This window comes from Opisthorchis viverrini (assembly GCF_000715545.1).
Source record: "Opisthorchis viverrini unplaced genomic scaffold opera_v5_146, whole genome shotgun sequence".
Classification (NCBI taxonomy): domain Eukaryota; kingdom Metazoa; phylum Platyhelminthes; class Trematoda; order Opisthorchiida; family Opisthorchiidae; genus Opisthorchis; species Opisthorchis viverrini.
Window position 1 is genome coordinate 8,801 of NW_008751801.1, and position 17,788 is coordinate 26,588.

The 17,788-nt window shown below is 46.0% G+C and overlaps 1 protein-coding gene across 1 annotated transcript; it reads left to right on the forward strand.

The window, feature by feature from the left end:
* Positions 1-388: 388 nt before the first annotated feature.
* On the forward strand, positions 389-14,659 carry T265_14113 (hypothetical protein; the record flags this gene model as incomplete). Its single annotated transcript, XM_009172104.1, has 4 exons — positions 389-1,100; positions 7,710-9,088; positions 11,777-12,223; positions 12,995-14,659. Coding segments are annotated over 4 exons (4,203 nt in total), but the record flags the coding sequence as incomplete, so codon positions are not given.
* Positions 14,660-17,788: the final 3,129 nt, after the last annotated feature.

A 17,788-nucleotide genomic window follows, 5' to 3' on the forward strand; every position in this document is an offset into this window, starting at 1 on the left:
CTGGACGAACTTCCGAAATAGCCGAAGTCGTCTGGCCACTTGGTGTCCTCCAACAACAGGCCGGCCACAAACTCAAATCGACCACATTGCCATCAGTTACCGGAGACTGTTGGCGTCAATTGTGCTTCGTCGCCTTACGGTGGCTCGTGAGATGCTGACTCGCGAGCAGCAAGCGGGATTCCGGCCTGGTAGGGGTTTTGTTGACCAAATCTTCACACTGCGTCAGGTGCTAGAACAACGCCGTACGTATAAGCGACCCACGATTCTAGTATTCCTGGATTTCCGAGGCGCATTCGACTCGGTTGATCGGTCTGTTCTTCTTCAGACGCTTGCCCACCAAAGAATGCCCCGGAAGTTTTAATACATAATACGTTCTTTGTATTCTCAGACTTCTGGACCTGTGAGAGTGTACGGAGAGCTCTCCAAAAGCTTCCGCACACAAAGCGGTGTCCATCAGGGATGCCCACTCTCTCCATTCCTTTTTAACTTTGTGATCGATGAAATAATGAGACGAACGCTGGAGGGTCTCCAAAACCCTGGTGTTCAAATAGCCTGTGAAGAAAACCTTGTCGATCTGGAATATGCAGACGACATCGTTCTCATGTTCGAAGAGGAGGAAAAGGCGCAAGTATTCTTGGATGAACTGACCAAAGTCACCCCGTCCTTTGGTATGCACTTTGCACCCACAAAGTGTAAGGTCATGCTTGTGGACGTGCAGTCACTGAACATGCCACTTACAATCCAGCGAGAGGTACTGGAAGTTGTGGAGCGTTTTACGTACCTTGGAAGTTGTATTAGTTCTGATTGTAGTGTGACAGATGAGGTGGATGCACGAATCTGCAAGGCTCGGGCCGTGTTTGCTAACTTGAGACACCTATGGCGTCAGAATGGTTTATCTCTGAATCTGAAGGGACGTGTGTATCAAGCTACAGTACGGGCTGTTTTGTTGTATGGCTGTGAGACTTGGCCTACTCGAGCAGCGGACCTGAGACGTCTTCAGGTGTTCGACAATCGTTGTCTCAGAACCATAGCTCGTGTGGGTTGGTGTCAGCGAATCCGTAACGAGGCAGTTAGAAAGCGTGTTTTCGGTTGTGTAACGGGTACTTCTATTGAAGAATGTGTCCAGCACCAGAAGCTGCGTTGGTTGGGACATGTTTTACGCATGCCGAACCATCGTTTGCCGAAGAGAGTACTGTTTTCCATGCCCAATTCGGAGTGGCGTAATCAGAGAGGTAGCCAACCCATGACCTGGCAGAGGAGTATGAAGGAGATCACGAAACGCTTGGGTGCTGTCGGTGCTACTCGTTTTCCAGGATGGGGACCACGTGATCCTCACTGAGCCTGGTTGGAGACACTACAAGATATGGCTGCCAACCGATGTCAGTGGCGTTCTTGTTGTCAATTTCTGTCCAGATTGTCTGAGTGAATGTCTGGAGGTGTAGGCACCTCGAAATGATTGTGTTAAGCTAGCACTAAGTCCCTTCCCCATCCACCTTTATTCTTTTCTTTACAATAAGGCTTTCAACTAAGTCATGGTTGTACGGCAGTGAAGCATTGGTGTTGAACACTGATGTCATGCTGTCGTTGATGATGATGATGATGACTGAAAGGCAAAATCGAAAGTGGCCCCGAGTCGCATTCATGGACGTATTTCGTACTACTTGCCATAAACCCATGTACAAACTCTCATCCAGCGATACCCTCGGAAATTTTGCTTGGTCTTTGTAATGTACGGTTCTACTTGTCAGGCATCCCGTTTTTTTGGCTTTTTGGATTTATCAGTTTTTATCATTGCTGCCTACCAAACACCGCCAACCTCTGGCTAGGACAGCTTGTCAGTTATGAAGTCCACTATCGAGTGTTTGAAATTCGATATCTTTCTCACCATATAGCTCAGTTCGGAAGCAGTACCAACTACGATAGTGGGGCCATATACTAAGAATATCGAGTCACTGACGCCCTTATCGGCCTTTGTTCGCCAGTAGAGTCGACTACGATTTTCCTTTCCCCCGACTGTTGCTCAAACCACACCACCTCAGTGAAAGTAAAAAAAGACTTGATTTGAATTACGCAGATGATGGTATTTTGTTGGCACACGGCCATCCATTCTCATGATATGTTCGTAATACAAAATTGCTCTCTTGTTTTGTCATGTATTTTGAGCCTTCGGAAGCTAATTATCGCCTCAGAATTTCCAATTCTGGTCTTCTCTGGGGCTTCACGTGGGAACCTCGATTTCATTTATCTGTTTTCATGTCTTAAAAGCTGCGTAGGCTGTGGTTCATAAAAATGATGCACTCAGTATTCACCAGCTTGTGTCATCTTTGTCGTCAAAAGTAAATCCCACCATTTGAATGACTGTGACTATGTTCATGACTGTAATGCTTGGTCCCTTGGGTCTGAATTACTCATACGTCTTCGACTATTTGATCATTCATAACGTAGATTTATTGACCAAAGCGCATCCACACCTACGATTATATTCAAGATCTTTGTCCTTGTTTTCAAGTTGCCTGTTATGTCTCGAGTTTACTCGAGTTCTGTCACATGCACTACACTTTCTACTCCTTTTAGGGCTGGAGTTGTTATTTATCTCATTGAATCACTACGTTATTGCATTGCCTATGTGTTGTAGCAGTTCTTTCCTACAGCAGGTTTCATATGGTGATTCCTTGTACACCATGTATGTGTTGATTAAAACCGTACCAGAATTCACCTTTCATCCCTTTTACATGGACTGTCTCTGTCTTTCAAGCCTCCTTCCTCGGAGACTTCGCGCGTGTTCAATAGCCTATCAGTCTTCTGAGGACTAGCTCTCCAGAGGATCCCATTTTATGCAAATGAGCTTTCTAATGATATTTCGAACTGTTTAACATACCGTGGTTTTACGCTATTTGTTGTGATTTATTCTCGGGTTCATCGCGCGTTTATCTGTCTGTTTTCAGCATTTTCAGATTTCGACGAAATTCGAATGATTTGGATTTTTCACCCCTCGAAGCTTTAGGCGACCGGCTGTTCGATTTATGGGTCAGTTTTGCCCATACTGACGTTCATTTTGCTTTATCTCAAACTTACATCGACAGCGTCAGTGTTTACCACTGATGTTTCACTGCCGTACAACCGTGAATTATTTGAAAGCTCTATTGTGAATAAAAGAATAAAAATTGATGAATAAGGGAATTATTGCTAGCTTACTACAATCGTTCCGAGGTGTCTACACCTCCAGACACGCATACAGGCAATCTGGATAGAAAATGACAACAAGAACGCCACCGGTATCGAGTTGCAACCATATCTGTTGCTAAAACCTCATGTTCCCTTGAAATTGATGTCTGTTGTGTCCCCGAAACACGCATACATGACCCAAGCGTGGTTGTGCGTCTGAATGCCAACTCAGCCCTCACATTTCTCCCTCCGTTTGTCCGGTGATCCGGAAGCGATTACTCGTGGAATACATGGCGTGTGGGTTTCACTCAATCTCAGAGCTAAATGCGCTTTGCTGGATTGGGTCCCAGTGAACAGTCGTGTTTGCGACGTCCAGTCATCCAGTTCAGTCAAAAAGACGATGCCGGTTCATATTGCCTGCGTATGTCCCAACGTACTGCAGTTCTGATGCTGAGAAGGATACTTTCCAAGCTCACTCGTCGAGCACGAAGCAAGCAATCAATCAATTTATCAGCTATAAATTGTGTGCCATAGGCATATTGGTTCCAGCTGCTACAGTTTCGGGAAAGTGGACATACAACCAAGCCTTGGAGGCGAAGGCATGTTCAGTTTGTTCAGAAATTGGGTAGCTACGCATTGAAGACGATAGCTTTGATGCACGAGCGCCACTGACGGCTCGATTGGGCCATTTACGCCAATGTCATTAGCCACTGGTGATTTGGGTCCTGGGGTCCCCATCCAGGGAGGTGGTAGTTGCCCACCCGACTAAGTTTACTGGCTAATCCCATTATAATTCGTTGCCAGGTCATATACTGTCCGCATCTCGGTTGCTTCCACTCAGCACAGGGCTGCGCGAAGAGCTCTGTAAGGTAGACTGTCTTCTGGCATGCGGAGTACATGTCCTACCCAGCGTAACCTATGAAGCATGAGCAATTCATCTATTGCGGGAGAGTACTTTCTTCCTAAGACCATCTGGCTTACCTTAGCAGACCTGACCAATACTTCGGAGACACCGATGATCTTCCGTAGGTCCTCTGCGCGTAGGAGCCACGTCTCTGATCCATAAAGCAGTATGGATCGCACCACCGCAGTTTCAACTCTGCTCTTGATAGACGAGCTCACGTCACGACGGCACCATAGGTGTCGGAGGTTGGCAAAAGCTTCCCTGGCAACTCCAGCCAGTCCGCCGGAACTTATACAGCTGCCCAGGTAAACACATTTGTCTACCACGTCGATTGGCTCATTTGCAAGAATGAGGTGTGTGTTTGATCCCACCCAGTCCTGTAGCAGCACTTTACACTTTGCAGGTGTGAAGCACATGCCAAACCGTGCGGCAGAGTTATTTAGGTTATTTAAAATCGTTTGTATTGGGGAAGAATCTGAATCAAGGAGAGTACTATCGTCTGCTGTATACTCAGTGCCCATGATGGAACGTCCAGGGAGCATTTCGACTCCCGAGGTTTCGGAGACAGGCAGCAAAATTTCAAACAGCATGTCAATAACAAAGTTTGAGAGGACAGGGGAAAAGGACAGCCTTACCCCACACCACTGGACGTGGTAAAATCAGGCGAGAGCTTCCTGTATACTCGTACGCGCCCACAGGAGTTCGCATAAGGGAGAAAACTTTTGGAAGGGACACCCTTGGTCGCCAGACACTGTCAAAGTTGCTGACGATCGACAGAATCAAAAGCAGCCTTCAAATCAAGAAAAACGACCAACGTGAGACGTCTGAAGGAGTGGCGCTATTCAAGGATTTGTCTCAAGGTAAAGATATGGTCGATGCATCCTCGACCAGGGTGAAACCCAGCTTGATTCCCATGGATCTGTCTCTCCCGATAATCCATCAACCTGCACAAATTAATGCCAGAGAGCACCTTAGATGCGACGGATATCAGGTTTATACCATGATGGGTTTCACGTGACGTCCTTGTCCCCTTTTTGAAATCTGGGATGACGGTCGAGGGCTCCATTCGGCTGGTATTCTGTTTTCGTTCCAAATCTTCCGCACTATGGTTGTCAGACTGCTTACTAGGACCTAGCCACTTTCTTTAAAGAGTGCGAGGTGTAGACCGTCCCTGTCAGGTGCCTTGTTGCGCTTCAGGATTGAAATCTCACGCTGGATTTCAATGGCCGATGGTGGGTTGGTGTCAATGCTTCATTCGGGCCTGCTTGGTTCTTCCAGTGTTTGTGTTGAAGGTGAACTGTTCTTGGAAGTGCTCAGTTCACCGCTCAAGACGGCGACTGAGGGAGTGAATTGCTATTCCGTCTTTTTCGAATATTTTCTCACTGACATCTGTTTTCTTTTGACCCGTTCATCGGACCAGTTGAAACAGGACGTGGTTGTTGCCTGCAGCGAAGGTCTTCTCCATCTCCTGGGCGTTCGAGCAAGAAGCCCAGACATTGTGATCATTGCGGGCGATATGAATGGCTAGGTCGGTCGTCTGAGCTCTTTGGAATCACATTTGGGCGGTCAAACAAGCAACGGAGAGCCACTCCTTCAGTTGTGTACTGATCATGAGCTGTTTCTGGCCAGGACGTAACATCAGCGTCCGTATAGCATAAATTGGTGGCCACCAACTCATCATCATCATCACTGACAGAATGGCATCAGTGTCCACCGCTGACACTTCGCTGCCGTACAACCATAATTTATTTGAGAGCTTTACTATGAAGGAAGAATAAAAATGTACGGAAAGTTTCCAACTGCAAACCAGCTATGACCCATCTGGATCACCTGACCATCAGCCACGGGTAGAAGGCCACAAGTGAAGACTGATCCTTGATGATTTCGCTCACATGTGGTTCCGGGACCTAGTCGCAAGAATTAACTGAAATAGTCTTTGAGCATTCCCGGCTTTCTGGACCTCTTTCATCTCCTTAGCTTTCCGTGTCCACCAGATTTCACGATGAACCCGCTCTCTCGTTTTCACTTGACGTCTGATAATTCGTCGGGCCATTTCATGTTTGACACCGGAGGAGATATTTCTCTGAGATTTGAGCAGTTCCACTGTTTGGTCTGATATCGGGTACTTGAGCGTGTCTGGTAGCGCCGTGCCACATACAAAATCCACAGCACCGTGCAAGGATGTGGTGATCTCGTTTCAACACGAATTCACACCTGACGGTGGAGCAGTTAGAAAAGATTCCGGAAGGCGATTCTAGTAAATTCGGCTAACATCTCTCAGTTGCTAAGCAATTGATCCGCTCCTTATGCGACTCTGGAACACGAAAGAAGCAGTGACTCGGAACGGGCGCGTGGTCGGAATCCACGAATGTGTTCCAAAACGAGCGGCAGTCAGCTATTCATCCACGCCATTAGTAACTGATGGTAATGTGGTCAATTTGAGTTCGTAGCCGGCACGCCGTTGGAGGACAGCACATAGCTGTAGCACTCATTGACCTTACGTACCCAATTCAATACATGTTGACCACCTAATTGAGTCTCAGCAACGCTCAACCTACCCAGTTTTGCATTCATATCTCCGGCGACGATATTTGAACTTTTAGCTCACCAGAACAGGGCATTACAAGACGTGTATTTGATGGTGTCAGAGCTACAGTCGGTTGGGGCCTTGTCAGACGACCAAATACAGCGATGAGCTTCATGATTGTGAGACCCTTTCAGAGACGTTGCTAGGCGAACCGCCTACATGTGTTTTCGCGGTCGAGATTGTAGTAGGTTGTAGTGTGATGCGCGCAATACCCTAGAGATTTCATTTGAACGATAGCCTGGTACCTCATTTTCCTAGCGGATTTAGTTCACTCTTAGGACATCCCACGTTCTTGCATAAAGGTGGACAGATCACAATACCCGTATCCGAGGCCGGCGTTTTCATCATTAGTATCCTTCGCACATTAATCGATCGTGATTTAGGATGGACAGGTTTAAAGTTTGCCAGGGTGTGAAAGACTGATAAGTAGTGACTTGTATTGATTAATTCCCAAAGACGGACGTGAAATGGATGAGAAAACAGGTGGTCTGGCTTGGAAAGTACAGAGTATCATTCGGGTGGCGCACCACTGTTTGACCTTCCAGAACCGGATTCACGTTTATTCAAACGTTTACCTTTGCTGGACGCCACCGTAAGTATTGAGTTTCAGCTGATAGTGATATCCAGCGTAATAAAAAACCGCTTCTCATGCAAGTCGCTTAATTTTCGGATAATGATGTACATGCAGGTGCCGCTCTGTCGAGAATGCAATATTTCCAGGTAGAAGCCACTATCCTCATATACGTACTGAATCCATGCCTTGATAATTTGGTACTTCGATTTACTCTGTATTGGCTTCCGACTCCCATTGCTTTGGGAGCTCCGAAGCTAACGACAAATTTGCTAAACTGTATATTTGGTCGTTTTAGAAAGGTCTGATGTTTTGAGAACGTGTTCGCAGAAAACGAATATCTAACGACAATTGAGCATTCAAGTTGGTTGTGCTCTTAAACAGCAGTCCATTCTGGTTCTGTTCACTGATGGCTCGTTTTTAGCGTGTTATTAGTTGTCTTTTCATGAGTATTCATTTCTTGTACCCCATGTTTATCTCAGATGATCCGTGGACAACCCCCGTAGGTCCGTCTATTGAATCTACTCAGCCTGCGATCACCAGAGGATTTCGCCTGTCACATCAAAATCTATGCATAACACAAATTGACTTCGAACAACGGCTTCTTGTTGGGTTCACACAATTAATCCTTTGGCCGACCACATCGGATCTGCGCAGAGTGCACCTAAACTGTCGTCAGTGTCGCATACATCGCGTTTTACTGGAGCCTGCTGACCCAAACGCTGAAGCATATGAGCAAGCGGTCTCTGGCTCTTCTGTTAAATGGACTTCTGCGAAAACTCACCGATTTCCTGTCCCTACTGATCTACCAGTCATCTATCACGACCCAAGTCTAGAAATTTGCAGTCGGGATACAAAATTGCGGACCTTGGATTGCTTCCAGCGTGACCATACCCTCGTGGCCGAAAAAACCGATCCAGATATACATGCCGGTGAAGTGACGATTCGAATTCCGCCAGACTTTTGGCCTCTTATCAGCTTTGGAAGGCCTTTCAGAATTACTTTGGAGTTTTCACTGAATAAACCCAAATCGGGTTTCTATTTTGTAGTTCCTCCAGGAGAAGGAAGTCTGGTTGACCGGGGGGTACATGCTTTCACAGCTTCAATGCCAAACTCCTCACGATTATGGTTTCCTTGCATTGATTGCGCAGAGCCCTGTACTTGGAAGATTGAAATCACCGTCTTTGAAGATATGGTTGCTGTTGCCCCTGGTGAATTGTTAGATGCGCCGTATTATACGGAAGATTTAACTCACAAAACATACCACTTTTATGTTGCTCAACCAGTTGCTGCTCCCTACATTGGTCTCGCTGTTGGAGCTTTCGAAGTGTACCCCGATCCGGTGCTTTCGAACAATGCTACTCACTTTTGTCCTGGTGGATTGCTGAATTTGCTGAAGCATACGGTGTCTCATTTGCCTGACATTATAGAGCACTTCGAGGCCCTTCTCGCCTCACAATATCCATTTTCGACCATCAATACTGTATTTGTGGATCGAGCGTACAGCGACTTTCAGGCCTTTGCCTCGCTGTTGATTTTCCCGGTAGATCTACTTCATTCTTCCCGCATTATTGATCAGGCCATCGAAACCCGTAAGATACTATCTCTAGCCATTTCTTCGCAGTTTTTTGGCTGTTTCATCACTGGACATACGTGGTGTGATGCCTGGCTGCCAATGGGAATAGCTGGTTACTTATCAGGCCTCTATCAGAAGCGTGTGTTTGGAAATAATGAGTACCGACGGATTATCTGCAAAGACATGTTGCATGTGACCAACTACGAGCACACGAAATACGGAATTCTGCTGGATCCTTCCAAAATCACTAACAGGACCGCACACTTTGGTTTGAAATCACCTCATGTGAGTTCTGCTCCCTCCTCTACGTGATTTATTCGTTACCACCGGTTAACTGTGGAGTTAGTAGACAGACGGTACTGTTCTCATAATTTTGGTGGTTGTTGACATGGGGATGTCCCTCATCTTCCGGGTGGTCGCCCTAACTTTATTACTCCATTTCCCCAGTCTTAACTACCTACTTGTTTTCCGTGGTCAGTAGGCAAATATTTTAATGAAAACCGACATATCCCTGTGGCGATGGCTAGCGCGCACGTCGAAAGACTGCATTCTCATTGAATTTATCATCAGTTCATACCGTTGTGTGTGAATCTGGCTTGCATGATGTCTAAACGAATATAATACTATTATTATTATTATTATTATTATATTATTCAGTACCTAGTTGTCATGCAATCCGAACGAAACACGAGGTCCGAGATTGTGAGCTGTCTCGAGCTCCCGTCGGTCAGCTATAAACCATGTAACAGCAGTTACAGCTGCTGCGCCGAGACCATGCCCCTGACCCATAAAAAGTACATCGAATTGTAGCATTATGCACTCCACGTATTTTATACATGCAGTACCGCATTTCACTGACATATCAAGAATCCACAATTTCTGGCTTTTGATTTTGCGCGTCACTCAAGTGGGCTTTCCCGAGTACGTCGAAGTAATCTAAAACCCTTTCTACATGAAGAGGACGAACTCTACCATGGTATGGCGGTTTGTGTGCCACCTCGACCCATTGAGCTATCCTGGAAGTGACCTGCGACACTCGCAGTCTCTCATACCAGATTGGTCAATGGTTGGAGATCTGATCAACACAATCTCCCCGCCCTCCAGGTTAGGGTCGGAATTAGCGTGGCGACTTGTTCTTTGAAAATGGGAATGCGCCTGCATTTCCCGCCTTGCGGTCAGGCTTTTGTTGTGGGCTTAGATCATTTTCCCGTCCATGTGTCTGGGCACCCTGGCGGCGACTTGTTGAAAATGGGAATGCGCCTGCATTTCCCGCCTTGCGGTCAGGCTTTTGTTGTGGGCTTAGATCATTTTCCCGTCCATGTGTCTGGGCACCCTGGCAGTATCCCAGCTCGCTTACAACTGTGATACCTAAGACCAAAGATACTCTCACGCTACATCGGCTTTCACGTGATGTTATCAGCCAGTTCGTCTTACTTGCTGCATACAACAGAGGGGGGACGCATTTCTTCTTTTCCTTTCACATGCTTTTTCCTCCATCCCCCCACCCCAGTACCAGCTCTCTCCTTGTAAGCTCCTCCGTTAGGACTGGGGGCCCCATTTGCCTTGCAGTGGTTTTGGCCGCAGCATCTGCGCTTCAGTCGGCGCTGACAGCCTCAGGAATCTGGTAACCCATCTTCAAGACTCGACGCCCAGTCTACCTGTGTGCTTTTAATGTTCGCACTTTGAGGCAATCGAAACAACAAGCCGCTCTTGCTCTCACATTGGAATTGGTTGACATTGGTGTGTGCTGTGTATCCGAAACAGTGTTTGAGCTAATTGCGCCATCACTCCACTCACTTCTGACTGTGCATCTCTGGCGGTACAAAGGACTGTGCGGGGGTTGGTATCGTCGCAAATCATCGGGTGGGAAGGATCCTTGCTTGACAGTATACCTGTTGATAGTTGCCATTGTGGCTGGCAACGTCAATGCTCACCTGTAGCATGAATGGTAAATTTCCGACCGCAACAACCTATCTAGATTGTTATCAGTCGATTCGACCGAAAGCCCAACCTTTGGGCCTGGTTTCTCTCACAATTTGTACTTTTAGGCTTTGCACAACCGTTCAGAATGTATCGACTGGGCTAATGGGCAAAGAATTCATACCATTTTGATGCAGCTGAGTGAAGCTGAGCTGTTCATATAGTCGCTGTATTGGTACAAGCAACTCCTATTTTGTGGAGTACCCTTTCTTAGTCACCTGTACAAGATTTTGTGACAAAATCAGTCTAGAATTCATGAAGGTCTGTCAGCATAGTGTTTGGTGTACTAGACAAGTCCTCAGATGAAGTATCACTTGGTAACATTTAACGAAGATTGCCACTTTTTCCGCAACGTGGCGCTCCTGCTGACGCCATCACTGCTGCTTCAGCAATCCCCACAGTGCAACGCTTTCATGGAGTTCACCGGTGCAGATATTTACTTAGACTACTCGAATGTTTATTCGAAGATGTGCGAACAACTATACTCTCTGCATATAGATGTTGAATCCATGAACTGGTTTCATCCGCATATTCCCTCGGCTATGTCTCTAGGCTGTTACTCTCTTTCTGATCCTTCAATTAGCCACCTTATTCTGACTCAGACCACCCTTAAGATGCCCTGGTGGAAACAGGTCAAACAGGCGTTGCGTGCAATGAACTGCCCCGGAAGACGTGTGAGATTTTGGAAAAATGTAGAGAAACGTTACTGACCTTACATGTCTCTCGAGGAAGTTACATACCGTAGTGCCAGGTGAGCACTCAGCTTGCCAACGAAACCTCTGCGTCATGATACCACCCAATCGGAGGCAGTTACCCCATTTCACTCCAACCCCGACAAACCGTAATTTGATTGCGTTCACAAGACCATCCACAATGTGTATTTGCCGACTGAACCATCAGTGTTTTTCATTCTTTTTGAAGTTAATCGTTAGCTGATATGCTTTTCAATCATTTGACCAACTGAGTCGTCTCTTTCCCATCTCCCTTGCGCAGACTATTTCTCCGAATTATTTGACAGCGTTCATAAAAAAATCCCACCTGGTTATTCGAATGCTGGAACTTCGATTCGGTCAACCAGTACTACTGCAAGTTCTCAATAAGCTTCTCGTTCTTGCTCGACTCTCGGCTTCCTCAGTCCTCCCCAACGGTTCAATCGCATCATCAGGCAACCACAAAGACGAGAGCATCGCTCACGATGAACAACCTGACTACACACTGACTGCACCCGACTGTTCCAACGTACCACCGTGCTTATCCGACGAAAATCAGGCTAATCTTTTACTATCTACATCCTCGTTTCGCCGGATTATCCTAATGGTTACTGGTCAAGATATACAGAACTTTCTTGATCAGTGGGTTTTCCGGACGGGTCACGTTCGGCTGTTCGTCAAGTTTCATTTCAACCGCAAACGAAATGTGGTTGAACTAGAACTGAAACAGGTAAGAGTCGTTAATTATGCCTCTAGTATGCCATAAAACTTTCTACTGTGATAATTTCTCAGTTGCTAAGAATTCGGCTTCGGGTGTTACACACGTTAGCATTCACAATTTTGTGCATCTGCTTGACGAACAACTCGAGAAATTTGGGTTCAATTTTTGTGTTCAGCTACCAGTGTGGTGCAGATTTATAGTTTTCGATCAAGTTGAACGTGGGCATAATAACTGCCGTTCATCATTCACTTCTGAGAAACCTTTTCTAAAGTGTAGAGATTAACCGGCACGGGGCTTTGTCACTTTCTGAGGGTAGGTGAGTGTCTCATATGATGGATAACAGCACCATCTGCGATTCATAATAACAAACATAAACCTAAGTTCTCCATCGAGCTTTTTTTTATACAATTTTGGGTCTGGAAACCTATTGCGATCCTAATCAGATTCATCTGGAGTTTTTAGCCATTCTGTAGAGTTATATTGTGGCTCCCAGAGTCACCCACTGCACTGAGTTTAAATCCTATGTCCTCTAGACAAGGCTATTTTTTCAGAAGAGTTTCTTTGTGAGGACTACCGTGATAATCCGATCCCTGCTGAAACTAGAATGACTTTTATATTAAGGCTTTATAGTCTGTAGCTCGGGCTTCGTTGGGTAACTTGTTAAGAAGAGCTGAGGGAGGCTATATTACTCTGGTAGCAACTGTCTTTAATGCTGAAATTTACACTCAGTTATAAACAGGCATTAGTGTGTGGTGTTTCTTCTCTCCATAGGATCTTCAGTCTCGAGGAACCCTGAGCTACACAGGCCCACTGACTGTCATGCTTCAAGAACTGGATGGAGCATTTATGCATACATTCAAGTTAGAAGAAGGCCGCATGGCTCGTGACTTGCCCTGTCATTCCAAAAGTCGTAAACATCGAAAGAAGCGTATCCCTTTGGCCAATGGTGATGAAGTAGACATGGATTTAGGACGCATTGATGCAGAGTCACCACTCCTTTGGGTTCGCATGGACCCTGATTTGGCTGTTATTCACACAATTTATGTAGAGCAACCAGATTTCATGTGGCACCTGATGCTACTGCATGATCGAGATTGTCTTGGGCAGTTGGAAGCTACCCATGCCCTTCGTGACTTTCCATCCCCAGAGACACGGCATGCCCTCGCCAACGTGATTGCTAATGAACGAGTTTTTTATCGTGTCCGTACCGATGCCTGCTTTTCCCTCTGTCACATTGCGAATGAGTTGAGCGCAATGGGCGGCGCCCAGGGTACATCAGCGAACGCAGCAACGTCGGTGTTACTCCCACTATTTTGGCAATTGTTCAGCTCCCCAGCTGCTCGAGGCCTAGTCCGACAAAACAATTTCAAGCATCTTCAGCACTATTTTCTCATGCGAGCCATATGTCGATCATTAGCGACACTACGCGTCCAACAAGTTTGCCCTCGAGAAGTACTCCCTTTCATTAGCGAACTGCTTCGTCACAATGATAACACACGTAACGAATATTCGGATTATTGTTACCTTGCAGATCTAATAAGAACGATGAAGGACATTCTTACTCCGGCCATTGTAGTTCGTGGTGTAATGTCATCCTCCTCACTGCCTATTGAAGCTAGAACGGTAATCGAGGAAGTCGTTCATCATCTGAATTTGGACACGCTGACTCCCAGTTACAAGGGCACCATAACTGTTGTTTGTTTGGCTACTATACGCCGACTACAGCGTCTCGGTTTCCTGCCCGTAGATCCTAGCCTCTTCTATCTGTATGCCTCTCCTGGTTTTTACTATGACGTACGACTCGCTGGTCTTGAGTGTCTTGTGGATTATGTCCGCGGTGAGCGTGATCAACCGGCGCTTGATTGGATATTCAATGAAGTTATCGAGCGAGACGATGGGACGGATAGTTCACACGCTCGACTTCGGTTCGAAGCCGTCCAAATGTTCTTGCGTATGCCCCCCTTTCAGAGAGGCGAGACTGGCAGTCGTTTAGACACGCCACAGCTGGTTTGTAGGCTTTGGAATTTGATGAACTATGGTTGCGGTGGAGACTCACGACTACGCTGTGCTGTGGCGGATTTGTATCATATGTTGTATGGAAATAGGCGGCCTACCTGTCTACCTCTTCCAGAGGGCGTATTGCTTGTGAGGGTCAAGGAAGGCCGTTCGTTGCTAAACTTGACCGCATCAATTGAAGCCAGAGTCGAAGGCGAAGATGACCTCACTGTTACTCGAGAACCAGGACAAACGTTGGATTCGGATGAGGATGAAATATCGGATGGATTGGAGGACATCTATTCAGAGCTCGATCTGGACAGTACCTCACGAATGTATCCGAGACAGTTTGACAGCGCTCCAAAACAAATTCCAAATTCGTCGATACTAGGAGAAACTCGTGTTTCAGCAGCGGCAGATGAATTTGTGGAGTTCGGTATTATTTCAGAAGGTAAAACTGCAGGTAGCTGTCATACAAAACGACCGTTTTCAGTTCACGGTGGTTCTGAACTGCCGCTCAACGATTCTAGCTCCAAACGTCGAATGCAACGCTTAAGTGATGACGAAGACGATTGAGTGAGTTTGGGGTTTAGTTTTTGTGCAACCTCAGGTTGCTTGTCTCGTCACTTTCCAATGCACTTCCTTCACACTGAACCTCTATGGCCCAGTTTAAGGTGAGCACTTCCATCCCATAAAATCCGTGGTACTTATCCACCCCTTGAATCACGATTATCCACGCCTGTGCTTGCGCAACTTGTTGGAATCTCTGTCTCTGGGTTGCCTGACGGACAAAAAAGATTATCTTATCAGTCGCCGAGGAAGCGAAGTTAACCTCGCGCTGTTTCGGCAATCTCTTGTGTGAGGCTGCCCAAACACTGGTCATTGAAAGGCCTCTCCCAATGATGTAGCCCGTAGTTCATTTGCAGTATCCGTCTAAATTTTAGCTGACCTCCTCGAGGACAACACTAATCTCTATCCATTTTGGGCCGAAGTAAGTGGATGCTGATTGTTGATGTGTACCGGATATTGAATCCCCTGGGGCCAGCAATGAAACCCTTTATACAAAAGGTCCTGAACACGTCCTCATTTCCGATAAGGGCGAAGAACTTCTTATAACAGGTCGCAGGAAACTCGCAACAGTTTTTCTGCTGTATTTGACGTCCCATTTGAACATTTGACCATATGATACAGGCATACAGTATCTATCGTACCAAGCGCCCATTTACTTTCGCTGTTTTTTGCATCATTGGAGTTGTATTTGCATTATACTGACGGATGCATAGGTTGTAAGTAAGCTTCTCGGTTGCTTTTATATCCCTAAACTAATTAGTCCTCTGTTTTTGTCCTTCCAGATCTAACTGAACCGTGGTTCTCAACTTCTGTGACTGCATTCTTCTGGCGAGATCCCTGTGTACGGGATGAATAATTGTATATAAACTTATTTTTCTATTCACCGAATCCTTTTTTCTCTAGGATCTTTTCATGAAGGAGCCGTTCAAGCTAACTTAACCTCCAAGACCACAGAGTTATTACAGTGCTGTTACTGTCTAGGGGCACAGGATCTCATTTATACCTCAAGGTAGTTAAGCCACAAATCCCATTTTGTACAGTTTTCCTGACTTTTTTAAAAAATTGTTCGTTCTAGAAGGAAGCTCTGGCGTCACGTGAAACGATGAATCCTGATAGTGGGTGAGAAGTGAACAAATTTCTTTTGCCCTGAAGTTTACCTTACGGGGATTATGTTTCTCCGGATGGTGCAGCTCCAAGAAAAACTAGTGATGATATACAGTTGGGTCACAGTATGAGGGCCCAGTGGAGTTTAGGTGAAAGTGCAATGGGGTGTGTGCAACGTAGAGTGGATAAACGTAGCATAAACTACCACCGCTGATCTTACTCACAATCTCCCATTTCTTATTTTTCGACCAGTTATTGTTTCCCTTGAGGGATGGCACATGGAACATAGGTCCTCAGTTTGTGTCCTATTATTAATGGCGCAACCAGCTTAATACCTGTGAATAAGTTATCAGTGATAATCCACTAACTATTCAGGAGGCAGCGTACACTATCAGGGGGTTACCGTTTCTCGACAGTTTTTCGGTGAATCTAATATCTGATGTGATGTTATGCACAAGCGTTATCAACTTTTCACCAAAGGTTAGGAGTGAGTACGTGACAAGTACGAATCAGATCATCAGGGCATTTTTGTGACAGGTTGGTGGAATTGTAGCCTCCAAATCCCAGTATGCCCACGGTGATTCGTTGGTATGTGGTGTACCGCATAGTTATTTGAAGGTGATGAGATTGTCCCGGACTGGAAGGTGCACGCGCGATTGAGCGTACCACAACTGACAACAGGCCATCAAAATTGTTTGATAGTGATAAGATATAGTAATTTTCAATAGTGATTTTGTCCAGCCAGTCTGTGTGGAAAAGCCGAGGACTACTGTACAGCTATTCCTTCCCTGTTGGGAAACATCGGTGCGTATCTCACAAAATTCGGGGAGTTTTGAATGCGCGACATTTCGACCAGTGGTTTAACACAATCGTTTGGCCACGAGCGGCTGATCATCAGTGGGATCAGCTCTCACTTAAACGGGACACAATGCCATCATAAGATTACGGACCAGACAGAAATGTAACTCGCAGTACGATGTCCACTGCAGCCTTAAGTCCGCATCAAGTTGCTTTTGGGCACATGATGAAGGCTTTGGTCGATTTATTACAACAACGTCGGAGAATCTCAGAACACGTGCTATTCGGTGGTGGAGAAAGACAGTAAACGCTAAGGTGAAACCAAGCTGATGGCCTATAGCATGCACATATCTGGTTACAGAGGACTTTAGTGTTTTCCGCCCTCAAGTTCTGAAGATAACTTCGCACCCGAACCGGCACGTGCTCCCTCATTTCAGTGATGAGACACCTATCGGTCCTGCTAAAGTAACCTGATCCGCAGTTACGTGTAGGTTGTTATATACAGTGTGATTTGGCCCGATTAGGTTTGTCTTCTTTTGTCATGAAGGAAACTACTCACAAGGTTGCTCAAAACTCTTCGACAGACCATGATCCGTTTCACCCTTCTTGGGACTCACCAGGTAGACGTAGTCACCGAGTTTCCATCAACCTTATGTTCTAGTTGGACCTAAATTTGTGAATATCTGTCCAACTAGGTCAAGCGTCGGAACGCCTGAAGCGTCATCTTCAATAGAGGTAAAGACATACCCGCAGTCATATGGACACTACCACAGAAAAGCGCTGAGCTATGGAGACTGATGAGCCAAGGACAGACGTATGTTGACTACCTAACGAACGGCGAACGTACGGGGCTTACTCAGTGCTCAGTAAAGTTTCAGAAATAGAACCAGCTAAGAAACGAACCGTGTTGAATGCAGTATCAGTACAGTTTAAGCGATACATTTCAATTCCTGGACTCAATAAAGGACCTAAAACTGAAGGGCTCTTTCATGTGTTCATTGGACGTGACTTCACTGTTTACTAACGTCCCGTTACCTGAGGTGGTTAACTACCTATGTAACTACATATAAGTAAACAACGTTCAGTTGCTAATTCCAGTCAACAGAT